A 23,822-nucleotide genomic window follows, 5' to 3' on the forward strand; every position below is an offset into this window, starting at 1 on the left:
TTCGGCGCCCAGGCCTGGGTGCTGAAAATACCTGGGTACGTCTCTTTTCCTAATTCTTTGTGGATTAGAACTCTGCAATTCTATCTTTCCACGAACTCTTCCCTATAAATAGGCCCCTAGTTTCGACGTGAAACAACACACAACAACACATAATATATTCTGAGTATTGACTCTAAACCCCTTAGCCTAAGCCTCTCGCTGCGAAACTGTTCACGCGTTCTGTCGCAATCGATCCATAAATCGAACAGAACGTATCCTGTCCCATAATTGAGATTCGTTAAATAAAAAGGAGAAATAGCAAAGTCAAAGTGGTTAGTTTTCTGAGAACCGTGACGCACCTCTCAAGGGTGCGTCGTAATGTGTCCCTTTTCGATGATCTAACTGCTTTCCTCGCCCTTTTTATGAACTGTTAAACTAACCTAATTTTATTGTTCTATCACGCCTAACAAATATAATATTTTTGGGAAATCGGATTATCATGCTAGGTCCCTTAATGTTATTTATATCAGATAATCACGATCGAATTAGTATTATATGTTGCATATTGCTAAAATCAACTCAGATTAGTTTAATAGTTAACGCATGTCCCTTCAATTATTTATGCTGAGCTAGTAAGGATATCCTGCCTCTAGAGTTATCGACGAGCGAATTACTCCTCTCGGTAGTTACAGTCCCCCGAACCCTCAATCTCTACCTTGCGGGTGTATATTGAGAGATCCCCACACCAGGGATCACAAGGGAACCTACGGCCGTCGTGGTCAAACATAATTGCACTCCCTTTATGTCACGATAACCGGGTTTTGTCAGTTTTTCTCATTGTCGTTAAAAACTGAATGGCGACTCCTATATTACTAGTCAATTGGGTGTATACTCACAGGAAATCCAATTACACTTGATTGAATAAAAAGAATCGTCACACCCACGAGGGACAAGGTCACGCATTAGCCTCGTGCTTTTTCGACCCCCTCACACCAAGGTTCAGATTAATTACGAATAATTAATTCATTAAGATCAATTGATCGGAACAGCTAGCTAGAGCAATGTTTCCGGTCAATGAGTTCTAATCCTAATTAGGCTCACAACTTACTCTTGACTGAACCTACAGGGTCACACCAATGACATAAAACAGATCGTCGGATTAAATGAATCGTAAATTCATTTAATGGCTATTCGAGAAATTAGTTTGAAAAACGTAAATATACGATTAGACGTTGGATCGTATTCGTATATCGTATGGCGTATATTCGTAGGTCGGGCCTGGCGAATAATCGTATCGTACGATGTTGGATCGTCAAGTACTATACGATAAAATAATAGCAGTAAGACATTAAACACAAGACGAAAGGGAATAAACAAGTTGCTGGCCCACGAGCCTAGGCGCGCAAGCACCAAGCCCATGGGCGCAACAACATGGCAGCCGCATTGCACAAGCGTGCAAGGCAACAGATCCATGGCCAGCGCGTGTTGCACAAGCGCGCATACGAGCAGCAATCAAGGCAACAGTAACAACAGCGCAGCGGTTGGCTTGGGCGCGACACAAGGCCCAGCGCTGGCTGGCTGTGCGGGTTGTTGGTTGGCCATAGGCTTTAAGCTAGCCTTGGTCGGTTGGAACCTTGTTTCCCTAAGGTATAATATACTAAACCCAATATTTTTTCCATACAAATAATCACACACACCAAACCCTAGAGACACCAGAACCCTAATTCTCGGTGTGCTTCCAAGAGTGAGATTTTCCCAAAAAGCCAAAATACCTCGTGGAAATTCTAAATTAACGGAATCAAGGCGGATCTAAACATGTCTGTGGACTATTGTAGAGGAACTACACATGGAGTTCTTGTTTGTGTTTGTGAGGCAAGTGGGAGTACACATATCGAATGTGTAATTCATTTAGTTCATACTTTTACATGTGATTCTGGATTCGGGATTGTTCTTACGCTTTTTTTTTGCTAGGCAAGTAAGGAAATATATTAATGCTCAACCAAATTACAACCTACACTAGCTCAAAGGGAAGCAAACCAACTAGGTTGGACTCCTTCATCAAATAGCTAGGAACAGACTAAGACATTACAAGCTCATAAACCATAAGCTATCTCTTCTACTTACTTTCTTAGGCATTGCATACAAGATTCTCTTCTTAACAGATTGCTTGATCTTACTCACCACATGTTGCACAGTTGGGACAGAAGCATTCCAGAAACTGCTATTTCTACTTTGCCAAATAAAGTACACTGCTGCTGCTAAGGCTGCATAGACAACTTGCTTCCTGAATTTTGTCAATCTACTATGACTTGTCACTCTCCAAAGCTGGAGTAGATTACAGGATAGAGCATTGTTCTTATGCTTTGTTTATTAGATTAACTGTAAATCCCAATATTGGTATCATGAGCTTCATGTTAAAGTATGATTTAATAAATTGTTCTTGATTTATTATTGTCGAATTTGTCTGTTAAGTTTTCGGAACTTTTTCTTATTTTTGGATGAATTGGTGAAAAATTACTGTTTCGAAAAAGTGTTTGATTTCGATGATTTTTAGGCTATTTTGGGTGGGAACGGTGTTCTAAGCTGGGCTTATGAGCCACCCCCTAGAATTCCGGAATTCGGCCTCTAAGTTGGACTTTTTGAGGGTTTTTTGTTTAGAAATAATTAAATTTTGAATAAAATAGGTTTTAAAAATTAAATATAATTTTTAATCAATGCATAATCAATTGTGGATTGTCCTACTAGTTTATTATAATTATTATGAAGTTTTTAAATGTATTTCGTTCATAAATTTAAATTATAAACCCTAATTCCGGAAACCCTAAATTATTGATTTTTACGATTGAAAATTAATTAGATTAATTGGTTAGATCTGAATATTTTTTTGGGCGAGTAGGGTAATATGATTTAATGTTTAAATGTCTCATTTAAAAACTTCAAGGATTAAAATTTTGATTACATTCGTTAATTTTAATCTTTCACCTAACCCAAAATTTGATTAAAAAAATCTGAAATTTAATCGTTTGGAACGATTTAAATGTTTGGATTGGTTTATCTAAAGTATTCAAATTTTGTTGATTAATATTGTTAGTTAAATTTGAATAAATTTAGCCTAGATTTACTATTTTAATTATTTGGATTGTTGAAAATTTAGTAAATTACCCACTTGAATTATTTTTCGTAATTAAAACGATTGGATTTGTTGAAATTATGAAATTTGAAATCGTGCAAATTATCGTTTTCAGAAAACAAAATTGGATTATTGTTTATGTTGGATGAGCAACCACTCGCGCAAGGCGAGGGCGTTGTCCATGTGCGTTGTGTGCGCGTGTGGCTTGGCTTCGTGCCTCGCTACGTGCGCGCGTGGGCGACGAGACGACAATAGGGGAAGCAAGGCATGCACATGGCCTTGGCTCGCCTCCTGTAATGTGCGGAAAGTGCAGTGCTGGGAAAAGCTCCTTGGGCGAGCACGTGTTCACGTGGCACAGAAGGCACAACGACGCGGCAAGCCTTGCGGCGAGCCAATGCGCGTAGTGTGTGGAAGCAGCAAACAACGACGAGCTTTGGTTCGTGCATGGGCGCGCTTTTTCATACCTGCTGTTGTAATAATTGGGTTTTCAAGGCAAAATACTAGAATAAAAATAAGAACGTGTTTAGGAAATTGTTACGCCGTGGTAACCAAGCCACTGCCTTGAAAACGAGATTCGGTGCAACCGGGGTGCAAAATTGTATTCACTGATTCGTTCCCTAAGGTTTACACAACTCTCATCGCACAAAGGCACTTTTGGGTGATGGGATGTAGCCACATAAACTTATGCCCAAAAGAAGGAAAAGGAGAGGAGAGGAATAGATAACAAGTGTGTATGTTTTACATGTAGGTTTTTCCAAAATGAAAGAGCATATATATAATACTCCAATCAAGAAGTGAAAGAAGCTATAAGAATTTAGGAAAATCAACCACCAAAGGAAGTCCAAAGATCTAAAGAGATCAATGACCATCAAGAATAATAAAATGACTCATAATAATGAGAGATTTATTTATCTTCATAAACATGAAAAATAATCACAAAGAACCACTCATCAAAATCAGTAAAAGAGAGGTTACGTATGACTTAGTGGAGGAATCAAAACAACCCAAGGAAGCCAAAGGATTCGAAGGAATCCAATGACCATCATCAATACACTTAAGTATGATTATGAAGAGTTTAATAACCTCCTTAATCAAGGGGATCATCAAACAATTTAACTCAACAAAGTTGGAATAGTTAAGTCACTCAAAATATCAACAAAAAGGGTTGTTAAAAAAGGAATCCAAATAGATAATAAAAAACCGGACAAAACAGAAGAGGTGTTCTCAAAACCGGTCTGACCGGTTTCTCAAAATTGGTCTGACCGGTTTCTCAAAACCGGTCGGGCGCGAGTTCAAACAAAAACCTTCACAAACTACTCCGTTATCAAAACCGGCTGGTTTTGCTAAACTGGTCGGTTTTCGGTGCAATTCAAGAAAGGACTTTTTACTTCGATTTTCCACTTACGCTCGAAACCTGCCAGTTTTAGAAAACCTGGAAGGCAGATTTTTGGCGCACTTATCCATTTTTAAATTCTAACGATACCCAATAGAGATGAGAAAATATACCAAATTAAAGAGGAAAATTTTGGGCATAAGAGGAGCTTAATACATAACACTTGGTGTTATAAAGTAAATTGAAACCAAATCCTTAGTGAAGTGAACTATAACTTACAAACCCAAGGGTGGACGAACCTTGAAACCCTCAAGTTCTTGATCAAAGAGTGGACTAACCTTGAAACTCTAAGATTTAAGTCACGCCCCCGCAACACATACCTTACTCAAAAGATCATGTGGACTCCGCAAAGTCTACGCGTTTTAAGCCATGCGTTTACCTTAGTTCTCATGGAAGATCTAGGAAATCGCCTAGGTTTTCATAGAAGATGGCGAGTCTTCACAACCACGTAGGTGAATCCTCAGTGCTTCTCAACATAACACTTAGTCAATAGGGTTAAAATATATTCACTTTTAGTGAATCATTAAAAGCTAGCTCATACCTATATAAACCCCCACAAGACCATAGATTCATTAAGAACATTATATAATGTTCAACCTCTCAAATAATTTAGTTGGTGAATCTACAAGTTGAATGTGTCCATTTCAATATGTTAGATTCATTAAGAGTTTATACAACTCAACCCTTATACAAGCGTTGATTCTCTTTAAAGTGCATCTCAACTAACACTCTGTCATTAAGAGTTCAAAGACTCAGCCTCATCCAAGCATTACAACACATGCCATAGGGATAAGCAAGTAATGCTTATTACTTTACTCAAATGGGCATGAAGCCTATCCCCCTCGACATTTCAATCATCAATTAAGGATCATTACATGTCCCAATTCAATCTTCTCACCATAGTGCATAACCTACCTTGCATTAAAATTTTCGTTAGAAAGTATAACCACAAGCAAGGACATTTAAATAGTATATGCTCACTCAAAAGCACATATGGTTAAGAAATCATAAGATGTTTTGTTCTTGGTTCAACCAAAACCAATTAAATTAGATGGGACAATTTTATAAAACTCAGTTTTACAAAAAATTCTTCATAAAGTTTGATCCAAATCTGTAATACCTCATATTTTTAAGTAATTATAAATATATTTTATTATATTTATAAAGCATTTTTATTATTTTGAGAATTTAAATCGCATTTAAATAGTTATTAAATGTATTTAATTAATTAAGGATATTTATTATTTTAATTAATTACGAAACGAATATAAATTTCAAGTGGAGAATTTTATTGGGTTTCAAAATTAAAACGACTTTAAATTAATCTAGCCCAATTCAATTCCAAGTTCAAGTCCAAACAAATTAAGCAAGCCTATCTTATGTTTAATGAAGCTTGTAAGGGAATACTAAAGCCTAGCCCATTTTTGAGTTTCCTAAGCCTATAAATATAGGTGATCACCCTCAAAATCCCTCACCATTATTCATTAAACCCAAAAGTAAAACCCTAACCCTAAATCCCTTTTTCTTTCGTCGAACTTCTATTTGGCCTCATTTCTCCTACTTTCGTTCGTTTTCAGACAAAAGTTTCTTCTTCAAAGTTGTAGATCTCAACAAGTTCTTGAACTATGCCACAAAAATTAATTGATTTCGAGTAAAATATTAGGAGTTATGGTTGTTTTAAAATCCTGCAGCAATATTTCACCTTTTATTTCTCCCTCTCTATGCTCTCGTCCGCACAGCCCCACGAGCACCCTTGCTCACATTATGTTGCTCGTGCCTTCGTGCCTTGTCTCTGTTAGTGCCTTGCCTCGCGTGTTGTGCCCTCGCACACACGCACTCCCTCTCTCGCCCTCGACGCAACGTACACTCGTGGCCCTCGCCCAGTGTTGCTGCCCCTGTTGCTCCTTGCCCCTTCATGCCTTGCTTCTTCGCTGCACTCGACGCCCAGCCACACGCGAGCATCTCTCGATGTGACTCTCTCTCCCACACCCTCGTGCTCTCTCTTTCTCGCACAGCACCGCGTTCCCCTGCCCCTGTTGTTGTTGTCTGTCGCACCACTCACGCACACGCACAAGCATCAAGCTTGGTCGTTTGTTGCCGAGTACTACCCTCCGTATATTTTCAATCTTTTTGCACCCAATCACATCCAATTCGTGATTGTACAGTGCTATAGGCCGGTTTGGTATAATTCTCTTGTTCCTTACCTATTCTTTTTCAATTTCGTATTTTAAATTATATTATTATTATTATTGGTTTTTGATTAATTAAAATGATGGGATCGATTATGAACACCGAATTTTGATGATTTGTATATTTGAATTATTGAAGAATGTTTTGAATTGGAGTATTGCAATTTTCAAATTCGAAATATATATTAAAGCTTCAATTTCTATTAATTTTAATGGTTTTAATTACAAACTCTGATTAGGGTTTTAATCTAAGCCTTATGAGAGATTGATTAGCATAATTATATGATGAATTTAATTATGATAATCAATTATATTTTTCATAATATTATTTACGTCAATTTTTAATGGTTTTTAGCATGAAAATAAATTTATTTCATACTAGGTTTATAACCGTTCATTTGAAACTATTATTTTATTAATAAACGAACTATTTCTAATTGAATCAAGTGTTTTAAATATTAATAAAGTTGCTGTAAATTTAATGAATATGAATAATAATTAAACTTCATTATTTTAATGATAGGAGGTGATTTCTAATCTAGAGCCTTGATTCGCAAAGTGGCCCCCGTACTTAGATATTCGAGGTACGTACATGTATAGGGTGACCACTGTTTACATGAGGATACTTGTGATACTTTATTATTGTGAATCATGTGATTTGGATTATTATGGACTCATGTTTGATGTTGTGAACAAACATGTTATGGATTATTATTGAACTATGAATTCTATGTGAACAAGCATGTTGCGATTATTTATAATCGTTGAATTTAATATCAAGAATGTTGTTCAAGTATTATTATGAATGTATGGTTTTTTCACATGCAAGGGATTATTATTATGCTATCGTACGTAATGTCTATCATATATTGAGTCAAGTATTCGTGTCTCGTTGCACTATTTATTCTACCCCGTCTGTAGGGTATGTTTGGGAAGTCTATGTCAATTGAACTAAGGATTTTTCGTGCTTTGTGCACACCTCGCTTGTTAACTGGCATGTCGGGTTATCTCAATAGTATATTGAGAAGGAACAATGGGAGTAATTTCACTTGAGTCTTGCATGTTTGATCACAAGTCCTAATGAATTAAAAAGAAGTGTTGTTTGGTTGCTTTTATCATATGTCTTGTGTTATGTCTTGAGTCCACAGGGCTAGAAAATATTAATTAACGTAAAGTGCAACCAGAACAAGCTATAAAACTCTTGGAACGTATATACCTTGAGTATGAACAATGGGGGAGTCTTGCCGGAAAACTTGTACTCCTACGAATGATACAAGACGTTGTTTCATTCTTTTTATGCGCTACAATTCCGTCGACCGTCGGGTCCGACAAGTGGTTACTTTTATTTATATTTTTGGTGTTTGTTTGGCTCCCAACACCCTTCCTTTTATGGATATTTCTTTTGGCCGGGTGCGTTCGAAGCTTAGTCGTAATTAATCTATGAGTCAAGAGTCAAGTCTTGTCTCCATGATTAACTGTTTCTTTATATGACTTCAATTGTTTTATTTAGAAATCGCTGCTTTAGAAATTCAAGCACCCCAAGAACAGGTTTTACCTTCTCTGACGGATGCGAAGTCTTTCTCTTCTGTTATGGGGAAGATCTGCCTTCAGCAGACACCTTTCTCTTCCCTCGTCTCCTCTCCTCCTGAATGGGAAGAAAGATGACGTCATCACCAAAACAAAGTAGAAGGAAAGGAAGGGAACAGAAAAGAGAAAAACAAAAGCAACTAAGTACCCGATTCCTAGAAATAAAAAGATCTAGCCGAGCCGGAGATGAAACTGAAGGGACGGCACGCGGCACAACGTCAATCCCAGGTCCCTAAAAAGACCAGGACTAAGACGTCAACCGACGGCCATCAAACACACAACAAAGGCTTAAGAACACGAGTCCCAAGCTTACCGAATGCGAAGTCGTCACGAGAGGCCAAAGAACGACGATCACGAGAGCAGCGTTCCCGTGATCCGTAGAGTCCCAGGGATCAACCCGAACCTCCTTCAGCCGAGCAAGCTCTTCGGGAGATAGTTCATGCTCCTTTACCCGAAGGTTCCGAGGATTCCCCCTCTCAAACTTATACTCAAGAGCCGGGTTATTGATGGTCTTCAAGTCCAAGGAATTCCAAGGATCCGAGGATCAAGCTTAGACAATTCGAACTCTGCAAAGAAAAGAAAATCAACATCAGATACCAAAGCTGAAAAGATGGATATCAAGTCACTGAAACACAGTCTCAGCCGAAGGAAGCCTCACCCTTATCAAAAATTCTGTTGAGACCGGCAGCAGTAAGAATGACCTCCAAGAAAATGTAATGCAAGTTGGGAAGGCAATGTTGGGGTAGCTTCGAGTTGTCGGCTCGGGCCAAAAACCAAAGCAAAAGATTTTGGTAGTCGGCATTGTTTCTATTAGGGGCACGCACGCCAACCGTATCAGGATTCGGGTTCACGAACCCGTTCGGGGGACGATACAAATTCGGATGATTCGGATCCGTGGGAACCCGAACGAGTTGTCACTCCCCCTTCCATTTATGATCCAAACTGACGTAAGGGTGGGCCATGATGTAGTAGGGGTCACCCTTCTCCTTCGTCCTCCTGTTGACAATGCTCCACCAACCATACCCATTAATACCCGCAGCAACGTTATTCTTCACTAACTCGTGAAGATCTCTGAAAACGGCCACCGAGCAGGGGAAATTGATGAAGTCACACACCCATCGGAAGCCGATGATGTGCCTCATGGATTTAAGGGTGAGTTAGGCTAACGAGATGTTGTACGACACGAGAACCTCGGCCACAAATGGGTCCAAGGGGAACCGAAGACCATTCTCAAGGTGGTGAGTATATATAGCAATAAAGCCCCTCAGTAGGTGAGTTATCCAAGTACGCTCTGGATCAGGGATCTCACACCAGTACCCCAGAGCGTACTGAATTCCATACAGCTCCTCAGCCCGCCGATGCTAGGTGCCCTTCTTTTCCTTCACCAACCAATCACCGTCGACTGACTTACCTAACGGACCAGTTAGCTCGGAAGTCTCATGCAAGATGGGCGTGAGCTTCAACTCCGGATCCGCTTTCCCAAAATGCCGAGGATACCCAGGGTAAACGCGGTGCTCCCCGAAAACCAACTTGTCTACCATACTCAACACGAGCAGTTCCGCCAGACCCACTGGCAGCGACGTCTTTCGAAGCATCCCAACCCTGACAGAACTTCTTCGGCCTCACTAAAGCAATCTCAGCTTCCGGGCTTTCACTGGAAGATTGGAATACGAACTTGCTCTTACCCTTATCTCTAGCCATGGCCGGGGAACCTAAGTTCTGGGGTTCAGACGGTGGGGTAGAGAGGAAACTGCAGAAAAAAGACGACAATTCATAAGCAAATTACCTTCTTCCGAAGAGAAAATCGCCGATGAACCGAATGAAGCGAGCTCCCGAAGAGAAATTTACACCAAGAAGCGATAATTTGGAGAATTCAAACGATTAAGATCGCCGGAGTTTGAGAAAATTCTGAGAGAAAAGGGTGTGAAGTAAAAGTTTGAAAAGAATGTTTAAGGCCGAAATTTATAGAGAAAATGGAAAACCGCTTAAACTTCCCTCAAAACCCACACCCATGATCTGAAGAGTCTGAACAAATTTTGACACTTGTCATCAATGCAAATTCAAACCACTTTTCTCAAACAAAGAGGCGGGAGTTTTGAACTTCTCCAAGGTACCAGACGCATACGGATACCCGTCCATTTAATCATAAATAGAGCGGGTCTGGGGGGGCATGTTGTTTCAGTGCCCAATTCACCCCAATTGGGCCTACAGCCCAAAAGCCCAAATAGGCTATAACAACAACATAACAAGTCATTCACCCATCAAAAGCTAACCAGCCAACCACGGCCCACGGCCCATCAAGTAATAAATTACCTAAGGGAATTTACTACACGAACACTATAAATAAGCCGCCAAGGCTCAGTACTCAAGGTACGTCCAATTTATTGCCTTAAACACTACTCTCTCGAGAACTCTCTCTCTAGAATCCGAACCAAGTACTTACTTAGGCATCGGAGGGGCTTTCCTCATAACACCCCCGAGGCTAGTTACTTTGTTCATAGTGCAGGTATCTTTGGACACAACACAACCATTCAAGCTATATCTTCCACATCGAAAAAAGGGCCTTTAATCTGAATCCCGTTGTTTCAACACCGGAACAATTAGTAAAGTAAACCCATTAAAAAAAAACAATGGAGAGAGTTACAACTCAAGGCATTGGGCAATGAAAATTATTATATGCACCCAGGTGCACCATGCACCCAAGAGAATTTTTATATATCCATTGATGGAGCCTCTCACATCTTCTCCTAACATGTAAGGGGCAAATGTAACAGGATACACATATAAATTATAATATGTACTGATGGGCAAGGTTAAAGGGACACTCAAAATGAAATATTAGATAATCTTTAGGGATTGGGGAAGTAATATACTAATCTAATACTCAGTATATTTGTTGAATGATTAGTAATATACTAATCTTTAGGCATATTTATTTAATGATTAGAGTGTCACGTAGGAAATTCAATGGTTTCGACCAATGAAAAATAAGATTTCTAATTTATTTTTGAATTAAAAAAATCGACTACCACGTTGATAATTAATTAGGTTTCAAATAGATGTTTTAATCAATTAATTACTAATATATACAACTCCGTTCAAAATCAAATACTCTAATAATTAAAAAATAAATCTAAAATAAAAGTCATCCTAAATCAAACACTAATCTAAAATAAATTCAATCCAAAATCATACACTAATCCAATAATAGAGTGCCACGTTGGAAATCTAATAGTTTCGGACAATGAAAAATAAGATTTCGAAATTATTTTTGAATTAAAACGCCGAGTGCCATGTAGATATATAAATAATTAGGTGTCATGTATATATTTTTATTAATTAATAATATTACGCATATACAACTTCATCAAAAATCAAACACTCTAATCATTAAAAAAAATTAATCTAAAATGAAATTCAATCCAAAATAAAAAATTAATTTAAACTAATATATAAAATATAGCATTTGGTATGAGGAGTTTTATTTTAACTTAACAATTTAATATAATTGGGCTAAAATATAGTATTGTGATAATGTATAAACGAGATGGTGATCATGTCCGAAATAGAAATAAAAAGGGCCAAAAATAGAAATAAAAATAGTAGCTACTTGCTTGTTTTGGAGTGGACAAAACGTATGTAAGACTAAGACTATGCACATTAGCATTATTGTGGCAACAAGTCCTTAAAATGTCAAGCTTGATTAAGCTGCATATACTTGATCAACTACTTGATTCTATAATCTCAGTTATTAACCCAGTCTCCATTGGAAAAGCATTATATGAATATATGATGGTTAATAAGCCATTTGACACCAAAAGCTAAGAATGAAAAGCCATAGACAAAAACAGAGAATGTTTTCCATACAATCTCCTCTGACTCTCATCATCTTCCCATGGCTCGGGTTGAGTTTGGTGATGACCACATTAGCTTCGAACCCTATTGCCAAACCCGGCTGCCCAACCAAATGCGGAAATGTAACCATTCCGTACCCATTTGGTATAGGGCGAGACGGGGCATGTTCCCTTAGTAAAGGTTACAATGTAAACTGCAACACCTCCTTTACCCCTCCAAAACCCTTTTTAGGTACGCGTAGCATTGTCGAGATCATGGATATATTTGGTAATGGACAGATGCGGATTAAAAACTTTTTGGCAACAAAATGCTACCAAGGAGGGGAGCTAGTATCCCAATCTACTCAATCATCCTTGAACATGTCATGGATAAATCTCAACGGTTTACCACTTGTGTTTTCAGCTACGGCAAACAAGTTCTTCGTCGTAGGTTGTGATGATTATGCTGTCATCTTAGGTACCAGGGGGCGTGCTTTCACTACTGGCTGTTTTTCCAATTGTGCTACACCTGATCAAGTGATTAACGGCTCGTGTTCAGGAATCGGTTGCTGCCAAACATCAATTCCAACGGGATTGAAAATGTTCGTAACAGGAGTAGCAAGCCCAACCAATCACACCAACGTGTCTGACTTTAACCAATGTGGTCATGCTTTCTTAGCCGAGCAAGACAAGTTCACCTTCAAACTTGCAGATCTTTCGGACCTTAAGTTTGCAAACAGAACCAAGGACCGAGTTCCTGTCATGCTCGATTGGTTTGTTGGTGTTAATCAGACCTGTGTTCAAGCCAAAAGGAATCTCACTTCTTATGCTTGCCGGAAGAATAGCAACTGCACTGACTTTGTTAATGGATCAGGATATCGTTGTACTTGTCTTTCTGGTTATCACGGTAACCCTTATCTTAGCCCTGGTTGTACAGGTCAGTTCTTGACTCTTAATTACTCTCTCCGTCTCTAGATGTTTGACCCATTTTACTTTTTCCGGTCAAATTTTTAACCTGAATTATCACTAATATATATATATAACGTACTCCTTCCGTCCTTTAATGTTCCTCACTTACTACAATTGTAACATTCTTTTTTACTACGATAAATAATTCACTTAATTTCAATTTCTTACGATAAAATAATACGGAATAACTCATTATCCCATTTCCATCTTATTTAATAAAATCAACTAAAGCACCTAAAATTCCATATCGATTAAACTGTATCAGTTAATAAAATAAAATAAGAAGATAGATAAAGTTTAATGAATGATCTGTTGTATATTTAGTTTTTGAGTATAAATTTGTTTCGGCAGATATCGATGAGTGCATAAGTCCAAGCAATGATTGCTCTCATATTTGCACCAACACCATTGGCAGTTACAAATGCTCTTGTCCTAAAGGACATCGCGGCGATGGTCTGAACAGTGGTTCCAAATGTACTAGCAATCGTTCAGAATTTGTTATGAGGGTCGGTTTAGGTAATTTTTAGCTTCTAACTATTTCCGTATTTTTGCTAATTAATTTCTCTCTATCTTTTATTGATTTTCATTTAAAAAAGTTAGTTTAGCATGATTCATATGGACGATGAAATTCGTTAATAAGTAGTAAATATAAAATGATTCATAAAATTAAGATGATAATATAAAATTAAGGTGATAATGTGTTGTTCAATTTGTACAAAATGCTTAGGTCTGTTATGTTCAATCTGTATGAAGTGGTTAATAATATTTTGTTCAATCTGTACGAAATAGATCATATAACGTGATTGAAATCAACATATGTATTCTAAGTTGATTGGATACACGTGACACTAAAACAAAAATCAAATGTATTAGAAACAAAACAATATAAAAAATGTTGAGAGAAAATAATAATTGAGGGTTAAAGTTTTTTGTAGAGTGAAAAAAAATGGGTGTGAAAATAGCTACGGCAAGTAAAATCAGGTTGCGTTTAGCAACCTTGCTCGAGAAGACAAGAACTAGTTTCCATGAAAAACATGATTAGTTGAAAACATTTCAATAAGCCTCAGTATCTGCCTCATAGTTGACCATCTCGCACTTGAATTTACTCTCCCTTTTTTGGAGCATGAGAAGCAGGTCAAAAGGAGTTTCCTTTCTCTTTCAAGTAAAGTGCACTTCTCCTTGCTAGAGCTGTCAAAACAGGTTATCGGATCGGATTTGGGTCGGGTTATCTCGGGTCTCGGGTCATGATCAGGTCGGGTCGTGTCGGGTCAATATTCCATTCGGGTTGAGTTCGGGTTCGGTTGGGTCGATTTCAGGCCGGGTCATATCGGGTTTTTTCCAATCCCGGGTTCAGGTCGGGTTCGGGTTGGGTCACATTTCGGTCAGGTTTGATTTCGGGTTCGGGTCTTATCGGGTCGGGTTTAAGTCGGTTTGTAGCAGATAATTTCGGGTCCGGGTCTTATGGAGTCGGGTTTAAGTCGGTTTGCAACACAGTTATTTTCGGGTTCGGGTCTTAGTTTGGATCGGATAATAATCAGATCAAATAGAATTCAGGTCGGGTCACTCTCCGGGACAGGTCAAACTCGGGTCTGATAATTAACCTATACATTTTAATTATTTTATATTCTAAAAAATTTTGTTTAACTTATTTTAGAGTTAAATTTTTCAATATATAGCAATAAATAATTAAAATAGATTATCAATGAAGTTAATATTTGGTCGTGTCATTGATAACTCGGGTAAATCGGGTAGCGAGTTGTCACAGGTCGTGTCAATAGCAGGTTTCATCGAGTTACAATCGGTTTCGGGTTGACCTCGGGTCGGGTATCGAATCGGGTTCGGGTCATTGTTCGGTCGGGTCAGTTCGGTTATCGGTCATTTTCGGGTCGGGTGTCGGGTTCGGGTTCGCGTGTTACAACATCGGGTTAAAATCGGTTATCAGTTTTTTCGGGTCGAGTACAGGTCGAGTTTCAGGTTTCCTGTTTTACCGTAATTTCGGGTCATGATCGGTTACAGGTTCGGTCGGTTCAGGTCGGGTTTTCAGGTCGGGTCAGTTTTTGACAGCTCTACTCCTTGCTAGCTATGTTACGATAATCTCCTGGACCATGTGAAATCATTTTTGTGCTACCTACCCTTTTTATGTAAGATATTGAGGACGTAACCAAAATATGGCTGAAAATTGTTTTTGTAGGTGTGAGTTTTGGATTCATACTCTTGGTAATCGTGGTGAGTTGGATATACTTTAGCTCTAGAAGAAAGAAGCTTATGAAAAAAAAGGAGAAATTCTTTGAGAAAAACGGAGGAGTATTGATGAAACAACAACTTTCTCAAAATGGAGGAGCTATGGAGTTGTCGAAAATATTTTCTACAGAAGAATTGAAAGTGGCAACAAATAATTATAGTGAAGATCGTATTTTAGGTAAAGGTGGTTATGGTACGGTATACAAAGGGATTCTAAAAGACGGTCGTGAAGTAGCAATTAAGAAATCTAAAATCGCTGATGAATCTCAAGTTGAGCAGTTCATCAATGAAGTAATTATTCTGACACAAATCAACCATCGGAATGTGGTGAAACTCTTAGGATGTTGTCTTGAAACTGAGGTTCCTTTGCTCGTTTATGAATGCATCTCGAATGGTACACTCTCTGAACACTTGCGTAAAAGTAAAGGAATCACATCTTTGCTTACTTGGGCAAACTGCATTAGAATTGCTGCAGAGGCTGCTGATGCACTTGCATATCTGCATTCAGCCGCTTCAACACCAATAATTCATAGAGATATTAAATCCGCAAATATACTATTAGACGAAAGTTATACTGCAAAAATAGCTGATTTTGGGGCCTCGAGGTTGATACCAATTGATCAGAGTCAGGTGACAACATTAGTTCAAGGGACATTGGGATACTTGGATCCAGAATACTTCCATACAAGCCAGTTGACAGAGAAAAGCGATGTTTATAGCTTTGGTGTTCTTCTTGCTGAGCTCTTAACAAAAGAAGAACCCCTTTCCTTCGATAGGAAACTAGAAAATAGAAATTTGGCGACTTACTTTGTCTCGTCAATGAAAGAAGATCGGCTAATGGAAGTACTTGATCCTCAGTTGGTGAGGGAAGCTAGTGAGGTGCAACTAGTTACAGTAGCCAAACTAGTAAAGAAGTGTCTTAATTTACTTGGTGAAGATAGACCTACCATGAAAGAAGTGGCTCTTGAACTAGAGGGATTGAAAAAACAGAATAGACATCCTTGGTCTGAGCAAAACTGTCAAGAGGAGACAACAGGTTTAACTGGCCAACATGATCTTTACCCAGTGATTTTATGTGGTTTAGAAGGCAATAATCCAAGTACTGAGGAGTTCTGTGGACTAGATTCAGCAGATATTGATTTGGTTACTGAATTGAACCAACCTCGTTAGTGCTTTAACCATGTTAAATATCTCCTCCTCCCCAAAGAAAAACGGTTCAAAATAAAAATATTTGTTGTTTGTCTTTTAGGAAATTTCGTGAAACATTACCTTTAGGTTTGGTGGTTTGTGAATTGCTATCTTTTATAAACTTTTTCAAATTTAACTACCTTATAAGTTTGGTTTGTTTGACTAAAACTACCATTTGACATTTTCCGTTAATGTTTTCCGTCGTGTGTTTCTTCTATAATTTTAAATAGTTTTGTTCATTCGTAGTTTTGTTCATTTTCCATATTAAATAACTGTTGTAGTGGAATTCAAAAACGTCAAATGGTAGTGTTAGTCAAACAAACCAAACTTATAAGGTAGTAAAATATTATTTTCTTTATAAAAGGTAGCAATTCACAAAAATACAAAACTTAAAAATAGTGTTTCACCAAATTTCCTTGTGTTTATTGTTTCTTAAAACTGTAGAAATTATTGTTTTCCCTTAATTGGTCATCCGTAATTGGATAACACGTGCGGTGAGACGGTCTGCTTGCAAATTTGCTCGATTAACACATGTATTTTTTATAAGTAACTTTTTGCTTAAATTAGTTTTTAAGCAATATTTATTATTAACACATGTATTTTTTATAAGTAACTTTTTACTTAAATTAGTTTTTAATAGATATTTATTATTAACCTATGAAACATACTCCTTCCGTCTCGTTTTACTTGCTCTATTTTGACTAAAAAGCTCTTACAAACCACAGATCCTTCAGTTTGCAGTAATATTATCCGGTCAAAAGGGAAAACTAAAATGAGAATGAGAGAGTAGAAAATTTAACAAACATGTTTCTTAATTAAATATTTGATGATCACCCTCGAACTATCCTATCGAGATTTGAGCCGAACCAAGCTCGGATTAACTGTTTCGAGCTAAAACTCGAGCTCAATTTCTCAGGCCCGATCTCGACTCAGCTCATTAACACCGGCCAATTTGTCACTAATTCACACGAAAGTTATGTTGTAGCCTTGTGGCGGTACATTACTAATAGAATACCAAAATGTATATCTATATATCTATTATTTAAAAAGGAAGACCATAGATTATTAGATGATATGTATCATCCTCATCTTTCACCCATTAATTTATTCTTTTGTTGTTTGTTATACGAAATATTTTAAGTTTCAATCAACACCTTTTCCACTTCATCTTCTTCATTCAACATCAAATCACCAGTTACTCATATAACCTCTTCCAAGTTCCACCCCTTTTCTCTCTTTAACAATCGATATTAATCCACCATCTAAACCTCTTCCTTATATATATATATAAGGAAGCATATTTTCTGAAATATTAGAGCGCCACCTAGGATTACTAATGGTTTCGGCAAATGAAAAATAAGATTTCTAAGTTAATTTTGAATTAAAAAAATCAAGCTAGTGCCACGTAGATAATTAATTAGGTCCCATGTAGATATTTTAATTAATTAATTACTAATATATACAACTCCATCCAAAATCAAACACTCAAATAATTAAAAAAATAAATCTAAAATAAAATCTAAATATATATATATATATATATATATATATATATATATATATATATATATATATATATATATATATATATATATATATATATATATATATATATATATATATATATATGGGGAAGTTTTTTCAGGAGTATTGAGAGCGTTCACGTAAGATTATACAGTCTTCATTTTTAAAATATAAAAATAATAATTTAATATCACAATAAACATAAAATTTACGAGATAGACAATGAAAAATTTTCCCTCCAAAAAATAAATTTAGATGATAAATTTCTAAATAGCATAACAATTTAAAAGTTACTACACAATCATAAATAAAATTAGATAAATGATAAACGTGCATTTAGATGATAATTTAATAAAAGTTAGATGATAAATTTATGAGATAACGATAAACATTTAGCTAGATGATAAATTTTTAGATAGCATAACAATTTAAAAGTTATTATACAACCATATATAAAATTAGATAAACGATAAAACGTTTAGATGATAAACTTAGATGATAAGTTTACTTGAATTACTTACGAAGTACACGTACACTATAAATATTGAATACATAAATATAGATGAATAATAAATTCATGGATGATGAGTTTGTTGTTAGCAATATAAATCTTTTGAGGTATCTCGGCGATTTTGGATGTGTTTTAGGTGTGGCCATAATATATTCATTCCTTTGTTTTTGCGATTTTTTTCATGTGTAATTAACCATTGTTTTCTTAATAAAAAAATCTGTCAGTTGTTTTAGGAGGTACATATATATAGTAAATGTGATTTGTGAAGGATACCAATTATGTCGAGCACCGGTGAAAGAAAGAAACGTAAGAGGTGGGTGTTTTTAATTTTTGTGATTTGGTTACTTGAGAATTAATCAGTTTTTATACTATGTATTTTATATATAGATTTTGGTATTTGATGGAGACGCATATTGGGGTTTTAGGAGACAATAACGTTGATGCATATGGGCGTTATGCCTACCTAGAACGGAAGCCATATGTGGTGGAGATGCGGGTGTTGGATGATAATAAGCACGATTTGTGAAAGATGATGTATACACTTAAAGGGAAATGAGATAATATAGAAGACACTCATGGGATTATAAAAGTTACTGGTAATGGTTTAGTGATAGTCTTTCAAAGACGGTGCAAGCATACAACAATGGAGAATTTGCTAATTTTTTATGGATGAAAAGGTAAAGGTAAAGGTAAAGGCAAGTATGTCGAAGTTCATAATGAATATATTAAATCGTATGATAACCCTGTTTATGTTGAGGTTGTAGTGAATTATGTTCAAAGTCTAATTTCTCGGAATTCGATATAATTTTGTACCTTGAAGAAGTGTTGGAATTTTGATGTACTCCCTTTTAAGTTAATTTAAATTTAATAGTTAAGTGTAATTAGTGTTCTAACTATCACTTATAAAAACAAATTAACCCGTGCATCGCACAGGCTTTAAATCTAGTTTATATATATTTTCAAGATTCAAATTTCACCGCCCTCAACAAAAATAGCACTTTAAATACCGTTTAACAACCACTACGTAATTGTCCGTTCATTGAAGGGGCTCAGAAGCTAGTTAATCTAAAATCAGGTGTATCGAGGTTGAAATGATGCCACGATAACGGTGTGAGTGTCTTTGGTGTCTTGAGTTCCGACCACGTGCGGTGCCGGCAACACAGTGCTTTATTGTTTATTGTGCCTTTAAGGCCTTACGAGTGATATTGGGCTCGATTGTGTTATATTAGTTTTTGGGCTTTTTTTTTCTTTCTTTCAATCAGCAAGGCAATACAAATTTCACATTGGGGATTAGAACCAACAACCTATTATCTAGGTCTTAACTTTCACCCAAAAAAAAAAAAAAAAATCTAGGTCTTAATGAACATCTAACTACTAAAAAAGACATTACTTTCTTTCTTGCAACTAATCCAATCCCAATATGAACAATAAAGCAAACAGTTTGAAAAAAGAATAAAGTGATAAAGATAAAAGGCGGAGAAATGCAAAGTAACGCTTAAAAGAACCCAATCTTCAGCCATTGCTATTATTTTATACTCAAATTACTGCTAATTTGACAACAAAGGAGAAAAGAAAGAAGCAATGAGTCTGATTGATTGATTAATTAATTAATTAAGCACTAAAATTAGGGTTTTACATGCCCAAAGTACAAAATACAAATTCAACAAATATTTATTTAAAAGTTAAAACAAAGGCAGAATGAAGAAGCGTTAGATCTTAGATCAGCCGGTGTAGATGTGAATATGGACGGCGAGAGTGAGAATAGTATAAAGACCAAAGAAAATAAGAGTGTGAACGAAGATGGCTTTGCCGTTAGTCTTCATACCTCCGAATTCAATAGATCGATTGTAACCCGGTAGCTGAACCAGTAATCCCGGTGACAATAACACGAACAGTAAAACTCCTATCAGTACCGGTGCCCAATCCGCCATTCTCTCTCTTCTATTCCTACCGGTTTCCGGTTACTCTGAAATTTTGGGGTTATTTTAGGATTTTAGGGTGGTTTCTGGAAAGATCAGTGAAGTAAAGAAGAGAGAGATATGAGTGAGAAAAGTGACAAGGGAGAGAGATATGAGCTCAGTGTGTACTTTTTTTTTATTTGGTGGGACATGTGTACCTAGTGTATAAGATTTTCCACCATTAATTTATTGACAAATCACCAAATTCACTAAAAAATAAGAGTGAAAGACAATAAATATAAAATATGTTATTTTAACCAATAGAAAAGCATGGTGTACAAGATGCTAGGTGTACAAGTAGGAGGCAGGCTACATCGCTGGTTACCAGCGGATGAATTTGCCCATACCCGGGGTATTTTTGTCATTTCACGTGTTTATGTTGACAAGTCAACAAATGATTTCTCCTGTCCTTAATGACCGTATTTGTAAAAGCAATGACAATATTTATAAAAACAATGACAGTATTTATACTAGAAAACATAATTATTTTAGAACACATCTAGAAAACGAATACAAACCAAGAGTAACCAGATAATCAATGAGAATTTAATACAACAATGACACTAACCAAATAATCAATGACTAAATTTAATACAACAATGACAGTAACCAAATAATCAATGACAGTATATCCAAATGACATATTGTAGCCATATATACGATCAATCCAATTCAAGATCTAACCATTGTGAAAATCATAATAGAGTTGAAAATGCATGAATTTACACAAGTGATGTTGAATCATAAAGAATTTGTTGAAATTTACAATTGTACTAGAATTCTTACCTCATCCACAAAATTAAAAGCTCAAATGATGCAAAGAAATCAAGAAGAATGTGATTTAGTCAAATGGGTTAAACTAGAAAAGGATGAAATTAGTGGTATAGAGGAAAATGGAGAGAGAGTGGAAGATGATGGAGAAGGAAAATGCAGAGGGGAAGAGCTTGAAGATGACAGAGGTTGAAGATGATGGAGGTTGAAGTTGATTTCTTTTAATTTACTTTTTTTTTTGCTGGGTATGGGCAAAAGTCATCGCTGGTTACCAGCGATGTAGCACACCTCGTACAAGTAGTAGGATCATGTGTAAGAGCAAGATCAAGGGGTTTTGTCTTAAGATTTTCTTTATTCGTCATGTCAGCATTTCATTAATATTAACAATTAAATTATTGTTAAGACTCCTTAAGATTCAATCAAATTTAGCTCTTCATCCATTAAATTATTTAAGACTTGTAAATTTATGTAAAATATCATTTTATTATTTAATTTAACTCACTTACCAAGTCTTAAGTTGAGTCTTAATTTTGCAACTTTAAGACTTTGATAAGACTTATCAACTTAACTTCAATGCTACAATTTCTATATGTTTGATCTTAAGACTGATGAATCATATGCCATGTCAGCACAACTCATTTCTTAAGACTTGGGACTGATCATGCTCTAAGTGGTAAAACAGAGGAATGTGAGCGACAATTGCGTTGGAAATGCTATTTGGTAAGCACCTAGGACCAAGGTCCAAAGACTCAAGTAAGCACCAAAGTCCGAAGACTCAAATAATGGGTCAATTGCTACTTTTTTTTTTTTAAGAGTCACTACATTAATTAATAAGTTAAAGCTTCCAAAATATATCTTGGTGAGCCTTCAGCCCTTCACTCGCGAATAAAAAATCTTTTACAATTGTTTTTTTACTCTATAGTAATAAGTCATTTATAAACCCGTTTTGAGACTCCTTCAATAATGAAAACACTTTTGAGAAAAGTTATAAAAAAAATGAGAATCGTTGTCATTTTTTATAACTTGTTCAATACTGACTCTCCTTTAGCCCCTATTTTAGAGACTATTCGGCATTATTATCAGTTTTCTGTTTTTTGTTTTTTAAAAACAAAAATCTGATTTTGGCTTTAGTTTCCTATTTTTCTCAAAACTGGTTTTATTTTTAGTTTTCAACTAGTATAGTACCCGTGCGATGCACGGTTTATAATTTAAGTATAAATTTATATGAAATCTGGTAGACAATTATCATCAAAGTAGAGCTTATAGATATTCTCCAAATTAAAATGAATGATGGATAAATTTGTTATTGCTCATTCGACGCGTCTTATTTATTAAAACAATTAAAACAAATAAGGGTACAGAGAAAAAAATTATTTTCATTCTCATTCACCACTTGTGTCAAGCATAAAATTATCTCAACCACATTTCACTTCAATAGTAATATCCACTTAGTACTCGCACACTCGCCCCATCAACCTCATTACCCGATCATTTAACACCTACCCATCATTTACTTGATTCAGTTAGAGATGACTTTAAGGCGGGGTGGTCCTTCACACATGTACCCACCTACAATTCTCATCCCCATCCCTGCCGTCCACGATAGGATTGATACACACCCATCCAAATCCTCGTTTCGAGAGATAGAAAATAAAAATTCATCATCGCTTCATCACCCCACATGTATCCACAACCGCCTCAAATTCACCCCTAGACTCAATAAATTTTTTTTGGTAAGACAATTTTGAAATTTAAAACTTTATTCTAAAGTCTTTGCACAAATCGTTTGTCTGATACAGATAAAAAAGAGTAAATAAACAAACCATTATAATATGTTTTTTTTGTGTGTAAATGAGGCACAAGGGCGGGGATGAGAATCAATCCCAAATTCACCTGGAACCGGGTTGGAAGCTCTAACCAACTGAGCTATCCATCACTCTCACAAACCATTATAATATGTACTCCTAAGTTAGTAGTATTATTTTTTCTATATATGTAGGATTAGCAACGCAGGCGGGTCAAATCTAAAATCCATCACCGCCCGTTCACCCCGCAACGTATACATTCTTTAACCCCTCATCCATCAAAATTTCCTCGATCTCCGCCCACTTAGGGAGGATACACATGCGGATCCCCCAATAAACTTGCCCCACTAACACTTTTAGCCTGCATATCCGCACTCATCTACAATTCTTATCCCTATCCCCTCCATCAAAGATAGGAATGATATTCATCCCTCCAATCCCCGTTTTGAGAGGTACAAAATAAAATGCATCCGCTCTTCATCACCCTCTCCCGTGTATCCACATGCACCCGCCTCAAACCCACCCATATACTCAACATTTTTTTTTGGTAAGACATTTTTGAATTTCTATTCTCGAGTATTTGACAATTCGTTTGTCTGATTTAAATAATTAGTAAATAAACAAAACATTATAATAAGTAAGTTATTAGTAAAAAAAAATTATATTCATAACCAACGTAGTAGAACTTTTAGTAAGTGTTAGTTATGCATATTATATTTGGTAAAAAGAAATGAACCATTTGAT

The 23,822-nt window shown here is 36.3% G+C and overlaps 2 protein-coding genes across 2 annotated transcripts; one reads left to right on the top strand and one right to left on the bottom strand.

The window, feature by feature from the left end:
* The first annotated feature begins 12,132 nt into the window (after positions 1–12,132).
* LOC110802512 (wall-associated receptor kinase 5) lies at positions 12,133–16,529 on the top strand. Its single transcript, XM_022007942.2, has 3 exons — positions 12,133–13,048; positions 13,432–13,596; positions 15,272–16,529. The coding sequence occupies exons 1-3, from the start codon at positions 12,133–12,135 to the stop codon at positions 16,489–16,491; spliced, it is 2,301 nt and encodes a 766-aa protein (XP_021863634.2). The 3' UTR covers positions 16,492–16,529.
* A 3,510-nt stretch (positions 16,530–20,039) lies between these two features.
* Positions 20,040–20,617, bottom strand: LOC110802674 (uncharacterized). Its single transcript, XM_022008118.2, has one exon. The coding sequence runs from the start codon at positions 20,473–20,475 to the stop codon at positions 20,266–20,268; it is 210 nt and encodes a 69-aa protein (XP_021863810.1). The 5' UTR covers positions 20,476–20,617; the 3' UTR covers positions 20,040–20,265.
* Positions 20,618–23,822: the final 3,205 nt, after the last annotated feature.

This window comes from Spinacia oleracea, chromosome 3 (assembly GCF_020520425.1).
Source record: "Spinacia oleracea cultivar Varoflay chromosome 3, BTI_SOV_V1, whole genome shotgun sequence".
Classification (NCBI taxonomy): Eukaryota; Viridiplantae; Streptophyta; class Magnoliopsida; order Caryophyllales; family Amaranthaceae; genus Spinacia; species Spinacia oleracea.

Excerpts from the sequence above, each read along its gene's own strand:
- LOC110802512 (XM_022007942.2), top strand. The coding sequence starts at position 12,133 with ATGTTTTCCATACAATCTCCTCTGACTCTCATCATCTTCCCATGGCTC. Across the intron at positions 13,049-13,431 it reads TCTTAGCCCTGGTTGTACAG|ATATCGATGAGTGCATAAGT; the intron begins GTCAGTTCTTGA and ends TTGTTTCGGCAG. Across the intron at positions 13,597-15,271 it reads TGTTATGAGGGTCGGTTTAG|GTGTGAGTTTTGGATTCATA; the intron begins GTAATTTTTAGC and ends TTGTTTTTGTAG.
- LOC110802674 (XM_022008118.2), bottom strand. The coding sequence starts at position 20,475 with ATGGCGGATTGGGCACCGGTACTGATAGGAGTTTTACTGTTCGTGTTA.